The sequence below is a fragment of the Formica exsecta genome, unplaced genomic scaffold (assembly GCF_003651465.1).
Source record: "Formica exsecta isolate Colony F162 unplaced genomic scaffold, ASM365146v1 scaffold363, whole genome shotgun sequence".
NCBI lineage: Eukaryota > Metazoa > Arthropoda > Insecta > Hymenoptera > Formicidae > Formica > Formica exsecta.
In genome coordinates, this window is record NW_021850877.1 from 176,891 (window position 1) to 188,631 (window position 11,741).

Sequence of the window (11,741 nt, forward strand, 5' to 3'; positions counted from 1 at the left end):
ACATTATAATTGAGAATTACCTGTGAGACAAGCTTGAATCCGGCATTGGTTTCACGAAGGACTCTGTACGATGAGTTTCGTTACTTCAACAACAGAGGACGTTCGTGGATTTATTTTTAATTCTTCCATTTTAAGAGGATGCCGGACCGTCCTGTTTTACCGGCCATAATAATTATATATTTGCTTAATATAAGGCAGCAGTAGCACATATCATTGCCGCAATTACCGACACTTGGAAAGTGCAGTTTGAGAAAAAAATGCGCCTATTTTTAAATATCTAAATAATCATTCGATATGCGCGCGTGAGGGCCTTTATCTGTAAGTATCTTTTAAATAAGACAATCGCTTCTATCTTACATCTAAATTATAAAACATTAATTAGTATCACATCTTTGAAAAAGAATTTCAATCTCGATATAATTTTAATACATTAGAGAGAGGCCTTGTTTACCTCTTGTTGTCCCTTTACTCTAATCTTTATTAATATTGCAACATCTTTACGATATACTTAAATATATATGTTATGAGACTGAATCTTAATCATTTATTAAGCTATTTAAATTTTATGACTGCTATAACTTTGATTTTATTCCCGACTGCTGCTAACTGCAAGTTGGCAAAAAACGGAGGGAGTGCGTTTTTACATTTGATTTTTTGCGTCAAAATATCAAAGAAACCTGTTATTGAAATATTCGGTGATTTTAAGAGATTCGATTATGTGATACGATATATCGCTATTTTTATTACATATTATATGATAAAATTATTCACAGATGCTCGTGTATGTGCGTATATGTACGCAGATCGAAAACAAAAAATAGGAATCAAATTTAATGGAAAACAACAAAAGAAAAGTTTGGCGCGCCTAATGAGAGGATCGAGTTGTTTATGCACGATTATTAGAATAATCGGCGATCATTTATCCTTGAGACCAGATTCCTTGACATTTCTTTCTCGCCCTATGACGACCGTGAGCAGAAGAATGCACGTGAAGCATCATCCTCTTTGGCGATCGCTTCGCCTCCCAGAAGCTGTCCCGGACGTTTGGGAAGCACGCCTGCATGCGCATCAGCGATACGTGATTCGGATGTGAAGTGCCGTTTAACAGGTGCCATAAGACAGCCTAACACATCTCGGTATATATAAACTACTAGCGAGCAGGCGGCAAGGCTTAGTCGGCCGATCGTTTCAATCGTGAATGTAATATAGTACTTTCTTTGCGCTTTCGAAAAGTAACGATCGCGAGGGACTATAATGACATCTTTATGGCGTTATTTGCTTCAGGTAAAATGCAACGTCTACTATTATGGTTTCGTACTATTAGCTTCTTTTTCGTCGCGTTAACAGTTATATCGTATCGCGGGAATCTCTCGCGTGAGCAACACGTGAGCTCGAATCAAAGCTCGATTCCACGCACGCTTTGTTTTGCATATACTGCGTAGAATCGAATCTTATTTCTTTCCAGAATTAATCAAGGACAAATGTGTAACATTTTTCACATATGAGATATGATCGTAGGAAATCTTGCCGACTTTTTGAATAATTTTTTTCACAAGAGAAATAGAAATTTACGAAGAGTTTTAATATCGAATATAAAATAATAGAGAGGAATACCGCTAGATAAAAATAAATTTAATTGTATTGCGGATGTGCGGATATGTATTGCATAACTCAAAGAAACATCGTGCGCGAGATAAATGTGCTGGTATCACATCTCGGGTAAGAATAAAAAAAGATATAAATTAGTCGGCAAGAGGCTATAAGAGCGTATTAATTTTAATGTCGGTTCATCTAACAAAAGTCAATATTTCACAAGAATTGTAAGAAAGAAACAACCCATTAGAAAGAAATTTAAATATTAGATTACACGCGAAGAATATATGTACGCGCCACGTGATGCAAAGCACTTTATGCGTTTTCCGATGGAGAAGGGAGGCTGCATCTTCTTGCAATCATATAAATACGCAGACACCATACAAGAATGCGCGAGTTGGTTCGCCGATGTGATATCAAGAACTTTTGAATATTATATAATTTGTGAGTTTCCGGAACATCACATTCTATTACATTCTTCTTCAACTCGTAAGTGGTTGTTTTTTTCCGTGTTTGCCGTAAATGTAACTTGTTGTTTTTGCACAAGTCTTAGTATTTTCCTGTTTCATTTCTGACAATTGCGAATCATCGCTTTAAATGTATTTATTGTAATATTAGACAAGCTCAAATATCATATCGATATTATTTATTTTTCCAACGATATACGCGAAGATATCGAATCGGAAAAAAGAATTCTTTCAAAAAAATTGTATTCTTCTCATATCTTTTCTCGTATCTCCACGTAGCCTAAAGTAATTGACGTAATGAGTATTTCAACAGAGAAGCTTGACAAAGTTAATACACATTGGATAAACTCGATTAACATTTTCGGTTGTACCCTTGTTATGAAACTTATTGTCATGCGATCGGTATATGCGATTGCTCGCGGCACACTTTACTTCGCATGCTTCGATACGTCAATTAACAGATGTCCTATTCTGAATCACTAATGCGACGAAGTAAATGTCCCTCGTGGAATTTGGCGGGCGAATCAATGCTATTCGCGACAATGCGATGTCGTCGACGATCGGATGCATATTACTTGCACATACGGTGTGTGTGTGTGTGTGTGTGTTTATTTGAGGCTACGAATATTTTACGATTGAATGCGTATGTTTCACAATTCAAATTTTTGGAGAAATGATATTTAAATAAATCTCTAAAAACTCATCTAAATAAATAATTAATATTTATCTAATCACTTTATATTCAAAAAGAGCATATCGTGTGTGTTTTAAATATTGTAATTTATATTTTTAAAGATGATGAATTAGTACTCAATATCAAAAGAGAAAAATTAAAATTGATATATGTGCGAGTACGACAGAGAACGATAATATTACAATATTTTTTTCTCTGCTTTCTATCACGGAGAAAATATTATAATAAAAATTACAATATATAATTTTTGTAATCGTAGAACATATACTAATATATCAGAAAAATCATGAATGCGAATTTATACATATATTGTTATCGGATTACAAAACTTGTCATGTTTTATAGCCACTACTGGTGCAACAGTAAGCAAAATAACGCTGAGACATCAATTCAACAAAATCCTTGCGTTGTACATGTTGAAAGTGACAGATTAAAAGCAGGAAGGAGTTATGAAAATTATAAGCAATAAAGTTAAATCAAACACATTTACGAAATAATCGGTTTTCTTCTCATTTGCAACTTCCTCTTAGCACGTTCGATTTAAGTGACGAACAATAAAATTTTATTGCAATGTTTTTGTGTGAGCATACGAGAATTATACGAGAGAGTAAATGAAATTGAATAATTAATAGCATTCATTGTTAAGTAAAGAGAAAATATTTTTCTTTCTTTATTCTTTTATCACATACGCGTTATGTGTTTGACATCATATTTTTCTTTTATATAACCAGTTGAATCGTACACCAGGCGAGATGTGGACCTGCCTTGCTTTTCTAATTATTATCTACGTAATATACGTATTGAAGGATTACATCAGGATCCTCAGATTTATTTTTACCCTCGATGGACCGAAGACAGTGCCCATTCTTGGCAATGCAAATACCATTCTTGAAGGAAACCGTGAGTGATTCGATGTTATTGATTGAAATTAATAATGTTTTTCATTAATTAATTAAAAATGATTCGGCTGTATATGCTATTTTATCCAGCTACGCGAATAGCTTTTCATGTTGATTACGCTCGAGTGAAAATCGCAACGGCAAGTGACTAAAGAAGCTTTTACTTTTTTAGCTTGTCAAACATTTATCATAACAAAAAGATAAACATCGCGTGTTATATTAATATGTGAAAAAAAATTGTCAAATTTTATAATAATACGCGCGCGCGAATCAATTGTTCGAACGCAATGCTATTTCTCGTATATCTAAATTTTTTTTTCAGTGATTGAGAGAATGACAAATGAGGCACAGAGTTACGGACGCGTTTTCCGGATATGGATAACGCTTTTGCCGTACGTCGTGCTCGTGGAGCCGGAGGATATTCAAGTGGTGCTGAGCAGTATGAAGCACACACGAAAGATAGTCTTTTACAAATTGCTCGACAACTTTTTGGGTAAAGGCCTGATCACGCGGGAGATCGACAAGTGGAGAATACACCGGAAAATCTTGCAACCGGCCTTCCATTTTCACATACTCGAAAGATTTGTAGGAACATTCGGCAAATACGCTCATCATCTAGTCGATAAACTGCTCGAGAAAGACGGAAAAGAGGTGAACATCACCGTGTTCGTCAACAATTCGGTTTACGATATATTGATCGGTATGTAATAATAAATTGTTTGAGTAAGCATTATAACGATCAATGAATCAAACAACTTGCAATTTATAAAAGTATTCCATTTTCATAATAAATATCTTTATCATTATACGTTCATAAGATTTAAGAAAATAATCTCTTTCTGCAATATTATGAAATACCTTGCGTAAGATATCAAAGAGGAAATTGCTTGTTCTTTAAAATCGCAATTTCCTCTTCGATTCATTTGCAAAATGACAGAATGATATATGACAGAAATGCTAATTGACCTACTTAAGAGATATGTAAAAACATTTACTTTTTATCTTCTTTACACATTCGAAAGAAGGAGGTAGATATTTGAACTTGCAAAGATATTTGACTTGCAAAACCGAGTTAGAAGAGCTTTGCCGATTCTCGAGTACGTCTTCTGCTTCGTGAAATGCAAACGTAGAATAAATAACAAAAAAAAAGGTTAATAGCATCTGCGCGCATGATGAATTGGCACGCGTGCCCGTGCCAAATGCAATAACGTAAACGCATCGCGCAATAAAAATGTAGGCTGCACGATGATGATGATTCACGGTGATTGTGTTTGGCCGTAGAAATCGATACGAATTGTGAATGGTCTGTATGCTAAAACATCTCGCCTTACAAACGTGGCACTCGCGTGCTTATATAGCGAGTGCGTACTAATTAGCATGAGAACGAGATAAAGCGAGAAATGTTTAAACAGTAGTGCATAACCGCGTATGGCTTTGTTGACTTCTTAATATTCGCGTATCGCTAAAATAAATGTCTTTAAAGTGATACTACGTGTGCATTTAAAATTTCCATTATCATGTGTTTCGACATTCCGTATAGGTGATGATATTTTTTATTCCGATGCTAAATATCGACTTATCTGAATAATGACTATTTTTACAGAGACGGTTTTGGGAATGAAGGCGAGCCGAAGAAGCAGCAACGTCGAGGATGACACGCCATTCAGAAAGTAAAGTACAACGCGGAACGTAGAGATGGCTTAATTATAGCAAACTATTTAATTAGTAAATTTCAAAATGCAAAAGAAATTGTGCTTTGATATTTACGAAAGAGCATTCATCTTAATTAAATATAAAATTAAAAATTTTCACAACCTTTTTTTTAGTATGCGGTATTAATAATTTCACGAATTTCAATATACATGTTACTGTAGCTCTTTATGCTAAATTTCTGCCAAGGTCTCCGATTTTTCGCACATTCTATACGTTGCAATGAATAAATGGTGATAATCATCAACATCGACGTATTTTTAAAACAGGGGCCAAGTTATGGTGCCGTACAGATTCGCGCGGCCATGGTTGCTAATTGATTGGGTCTACCGATTGACGGCAGCCGGGAAATCAGAGGAACAGCAACAGAAGGATCTGTTTGACTTTTGCTTCAGAAAGATGAAAGAGAAGCGCGAGCTTTTACGACAGAACGGTTCGTTCGTTATCGATGACGAAACAATGAGCGCGGAAGGCAGAAAAATATCCCTGCTCGAGTACATGGTCGAAATCAACGAGAGAAATCCTCGTTTCACCGACCAGGACATCATCGAGGAATGTTGCACTTTTATGCTAGCCGGCCAAGACTCGGTCGGTACCGCTACCGCGATGACGCTTTTCCTATTGGCGAATAATCCTACATGGCAGGAGAAATGTATCGCGGAGTTGGATGAAATCTTCGGTGATGACGAGAGATCACCTACTATGCAGGATCTTAGGGAGATGAAGTGCTTGGACATGTGCATCAAGGAATCCTTGAGATTATACCCTAGCGTTCCGCTTTTTGCCAGGACACTTGGACAAGATGTGAGAATAGGTGAGATTTTTCAAGAGAAGATTTCATATCTCAATTATATTTTACTTCGTTGTTATGTCGCAGATACTTTATATATTTATATAGTGATAGAAAGTTTTCCGAGTTTGATTATATCATATGATTATTTAGCTCTTTTATTCAAAATTATATCATATACGTTATATAAAAATTTCAAAATTTTTAACAAATAATGTATTCTTTGTTTCAATATACTATTTGTGGATATTCAGTAAAGTATAAGAGACTGCTAGTAAAGATAATAAAAATTATTGTAATCATGCGCGTAATACATTCTGTGTCATATATAAAATAAAAATAAGTTCTCTCGAAATAAGTGACGAACGATTGAGGATTAAATCGCTTTTGAAATTATTGTAAATCAAAAGAATAATGTTTTTTTTTTATTCGCATAGGAAAGCATGTGATACCAGCCGGTTGCGGTGTATTTATAGTACCATACAGCACACATCGTTTGACTCATCATTTTTCTAATCCTCACGATTTTAAGCCGGAACGTTTTAGTCCCGAGAACTCTCAAGGAAGACATCCCTACGCCTATATACCTTTTAGCGCCGGTCCTCGTAATTGCATTGGTAAGAGAAACAAATCTAACAATAAATATATCATAGGCTGTATAAAAAAAAAAAAATTCGTAAAATGAAGATACTAGGTATACATTCACTTTTGCTAAAAAAATTTGGTATCTTTAATATTTTTATTGTAGAGTAAACTTGTCAATTTTTTCTGGAAAAAAAAGAAAAATACTACGTATGTAAAAAATGTATGTTTCTCTTCCCACTTTATTAGGATATAAATTTGCCATGCTCGAAATAAAATCGATAATCAGCTCAGTTCTGAGGAAGTGTCGATTAGAACCGATTTTCGGCAAGGAAAAAGTGATAGCCAAGTTCCGGATGACAGTCAGAGCAACCGGTGGACTTTGGGTCAAAGTGAGATCGCGGAAATTGTAGCGATTGATAAGATTGACACGCCATCGATCTTGCAACTTAGAAATAGCGATTGTAATAACATTTTGAAGATTTATGGCAATTTAATTGTAAGATAAACAGAAAGATGCAATTTGATCCAATACGTTGAATGAAAATAACAAAACATACATCGATACATACATAACGCTTATTAAAAATATTTCAATAATGCAATAATTTGAATTATGTTTAAGAAATCGTGATTTTTTTCATGTACTATTTCAACAAAATGACTATATATGACAAAATTAAAGAAACTGTGCAAAACCTTTCGATAAATTATAAAAACATGTGTGCCATTGTCATTTTTAGACATAAAATTATGTAGGAAGCTTGTAAATTTTGTTAGTATATCAAGGATTCAAGAAAAAAAAAAAACTGTAGAAGTGCCATGAACGCGTTGTATCATAAATTAGCAAAATCATCGATTTTTTAGTTTGGGCATTATTTTGTTATAAATTAGACAGTCATTAAGACAATTAAATTTATAGATGACTGAAACCAGGAGTATAAGTCCAATAAACAATAACTTAAAATAATTGTAAAATTAATTTTTGTTTTGAAAAACGATTGTTAATTTTTTAAATAGATATAGACATAAAAAGTGCGAATGTGCGAGATGCATGAATACAAAAACAACATTAATATGCTCTTTAAGCTGCATTGCGAAAGGCCGCGAGAGCCAATAACAGTCTACCTTATTTAGCATCTTTTTTCAATAGCGACTGCGCACACATCGATTCTTTGCATTGCATTATGGGTTGCGAAAGGCTCATGACTTAACTTTCTTTTAAATAACCCTTATTCAAAATTGCCGCATATCCTTCGTTACGTATTTACATAATGATTCAAGAGAATCGGCCATATTTTCGGAGTCGTTTTGTTCATAAAATTTATTATCATTTATGGGTTGAAGTTATTATATCCATATATAACTACGACCAGAGAGAAGCCTGAGAGGGGTCACGCCGCCGTTTTTCACGAGACCGTTTTCCTAGCTAGTACAGTGGCGCTAACTGGATCCATTTTAGAGCCGGCGGAAGTACATGGCCAGATTCACTTTTTGATGCCATGGTAAAATGACCGGTTGGTGCATATCCGTGCCACCGACGATATCATTAAAGACGGGGGTCTTATGGGATTTAGTGTGACCGGAAAAAAAAACTCGCTACGCTTTGTTTTAGTTCATCCAGTTATTGTTTTATTATCAAAAATGTATAGATCTTTTATATAACTGGTGCTAAACATTGTGGATCAAAAATGCGGAGAAATATGGATTTATTAATGTTTTATTAGATGATGTTTTTGTCCTTTTAGTATATACTACAGCGATAATAAATTATAATTGAAATATTTTTATGTATATGTGCATGTAAAATGAAATAAATTTTCTTAAATAAATTTTCTTAATAATTTTTTCCTAATTTTGGATGTACTAGTGCGCACCGATGCACATTAAAAGCTATTATAGGCAAATTTATATAAGCATAATTAACTATATTTACCTATAGTTTTAATCATGTTCTATTGTTTTTTAAGTAGTTTTAATTGTTGACAGCGTTAATTAATTTTTTCACGTTTATATAATCGCCGGTGATACTATCAGCTATCAGATTTTTGCAAAATGTCATAAAATATCAAAAAATCGCGATATCTTGTGCAATATTGTTTTTTTAGCATATAAAATGTTAGAAGTGTTTTCTCTATCTTGTTGAATTCCATTCAGAATTTTAATTAAAAGGCCGGAAATGCAAAAATAATACTTTTCTCAGGACATTTAGATATGTATTTATACAACATTAATTTCAAAAATGACTGAAACTCCCTTTTCTCTATTATTGTCTTTTTCATTTTGATTTTATTTAAAAATATTAATATAAAAAATATAACTACAGAGTATCTCTCTTAGTCTGACCCTTCCCCTTCGACCTGTCCGGCATGGGTGACCCTACCGATAACTTATTAGCGTTTTTGAATGAAGCAAGTTTAATCGCTTAAACGCGGTTTACGATGAATATATATTTGATCAAAAATAGGTTTTGAGAGAATCTGATTTATATAAATAATATAAAGTACATTCTCCGTTTTTGACGCTGTTTTGTCTTTAAAGTACAAGATTTTTTGCCCTGATTAATCAATCAAATGATTACTCAAACTATTCCATTAATTAAGCTATATAATAATTCAAGGACCCCTAATAACCCAAGACAAAGTATATGACGTCATTAATCAATCTCAAAACGATCAAACTTGCTTCACTCGAAAACACTATTTAGAAATGTTTAGATCAGATATAGTTGATAAGTAACAATTAATGCAATATTCATAATTAATAATTATTATGCGATTACAAAGCTTATTATGTTTTATATAATGCAAACAACTATGACCAAAAAAGCCGTTAATAAAGTTATCAATCATTTTTTAATTGTAGAAAAAAGTACTTAGACTACTGGCGCATTTTGTGTAGACTTTCAAAAAAATATCTGAGAAAATATAGATGAAGCTTCGATGTAAATCAACGATCAAATCACAAGATAAACCGCGATTTAAAATTGCGAAAAAAACGCGACGAATAAATAAATCGACGATAACCGTAATATTCGATTTCAATGTACGTATATGTAATTTTTAGAACAATCAGAAGAACGATATAATTACTATATATTTAAACAAAAATGTTTCAACGGACATTAGGAGCGCCTTTTATAATCGCATCTGTAATATAAGATATTTATAAATATAAAATCTAATACCCGATTAATTTCCAAATGCGTGATTTTATGAAAATTTCGCGATTGAGAATAAAATATATGTACCGTTTAAATATCAGAAACCCCGTTGTAGGAGGGAACGAATCCCGGATCTTCCAGACTACTCCCGATAGCAATGATTTCGGTGACAAATCAATGACAGTTACCATTGTCATTATCTTTAATTCACGAGATTGAAATTTGCGCGAAATTTTACAATTAATGATGCTATCAGTATCCGATCATATCATATATCCGATATATAGATAATTTGTTACTGACAGCATTTACATTTAAGTTCAATATTACATAAATATACATAACAATATAATAAATATATCTATATATATACTAATTTAAATCTATAAAATAAAATGTAATACATATATGTGTATTACATTCTATTTTGTACATAATAAAGATTTATTTAAAAAAATTTTATTATCTTTAAAAATAATTGCAATATAATTTTTTAAATTTGCATAAAATCAAATTTAAATTTTATATTATTTATATTTTCTCCTTATGTTTAGCTCTTTAATATCCTAATAATCTTAGCATTTTTTTAATTCCTAGCAAGCATTCAATTCCTTAAGATAATCCTAATAATCCTATTTTTGCTGGCTAAGCCAGCGGGAATCTGTGATCACCTAAGATTGGAGAGTGTGCCCTACCTCGCGTACCTTATTCGCGTGCCCTACTCGCATGCCCTAATCACGTGTCCTACTCGCGTGTCCTATTCGCGTATCCTAATAGAATGCACCGGTAGCATTCTTCGTTATGTGCCATTGCACATAGAATTGCGCAAACATATGTATTATCCAACATGTGTATTATTTGCGCCTTTTGAAGATATCGGTCAACTATGATGCTTCCGTTGGGCCAGATGGACCTACCTTTCGTTGATCCTGGCCATATTTATTCTGACTACATCCAGCCAGAGATGTAGCTTCGATCTCTATCAGAGATCAATAAAGGAGAGAAATTCCTTCTGTTGCTGGCTAATTATTATCGCCGGTGCTTAAGCGTAATTTTACGCTCGTTTACGGTCGTGAAACCGTTTGTCATGCATCGTTTTAATATAATTTTACATCCTAAATCGCTGCCGAAATATTTTATGTACTATAAAATATACAGGGTGAGTTTTTTAACTTTAGACTGCAAAATATCTGTAAAAATAAGCATTGTACGAAAAAAATGTTCCAAATAAACCCTCAATATTTTCGAGGGGGCAATACCATCCCGCAAAAGTTAGCCGCCTACCACCCCCCCTGGGGGTGGGGCTGGGGGTAACTTTGAAATCTTAAACGGGAACCCCTACTTTTTATTGCATATTCTTGTAGTTTATCTCAAGAGCTTTTTAAAACACTATAATAAAATATTTTTTCATTAAGTACTTTTTGAGTTATTTTATATCTTAATCTGACATATTTTGATATAAAAAATAAGATATCTTGGAAAATATTTAATTTTCGATAATCTTACCGTAATACTTTTATGTACAGAATAATGAGACAAATCAATTGGTATAAAAAAAGACAAATAATTGTTTTAAAAAATACATTGAAAATAATTACATACTTTTTCTTTAAAAAAATTATTTTTTTTATACTAATTGATTTGTCTCATTATTCTGAACATAAAAGTATTACGGTAAGATTATCGAAAATTGTATCTGCGAAATATTAAATTATATAAATATTACATATACAAAAATATTAAATTTTCTATATAAATATATATTTTTAATTAATTTTAAATGTTATAAAGGTAAATTTTTTCGCAATTCTGGCTTTTTATTACACACATACATACAAAATAA

At 32.9% G+C, this 11,741-nt stretch overlaps 1 protein-coding gene across 5 annotated transcripts; it reads left to right on the forward strand.

The window, feature by feature from the left end:
- Positions 1–209: 209 nt before the first annotated feature.
- LOC115238998 (probable cytochrome P450 4aa1) lies at positions 210–7,524 on the forward strand. Of its 5 annotated transcripts, XM_029813271.1 has the most exons (8): positions 210–318; positions 774–1,284; positions 3,486–3,654; positions 3,976–4,353; positions 5,257–5,323; positions 5,633–6,177; positions 6,591–6,770; positions 6,985–7,524. In XM_029813271.1, the coding sequence occupies exons 2-8, from the start codon at positions 1,255–1,257 to the stop codon at positions 7,146–7,148; spliced, it is 1,533 nt and encodes a 510-aa protein (XP_029669131.1). In that variant the 5' UTR covers positions 210–318; positions 774–1,254; the 3' UTR covers positions 7,149–7,524. The 5 variants fall into 5 exon arrangements, with proteins under 5 accessions (XP_029669131.1, XP_029669132.1, XP_029669134.1 ...); XM_029813272.1 differs by lacking the exon at positions 210–318 and having other exon boundaries at positions 685–1,284; XM_029813274.1 differs by lacking the exons at positions 210–318; positions 774–1,284 and adding an exon at positions 1,588–2,082.
- Positions 7,525–11,741: the final 4,217 nt, after the last annotated feature.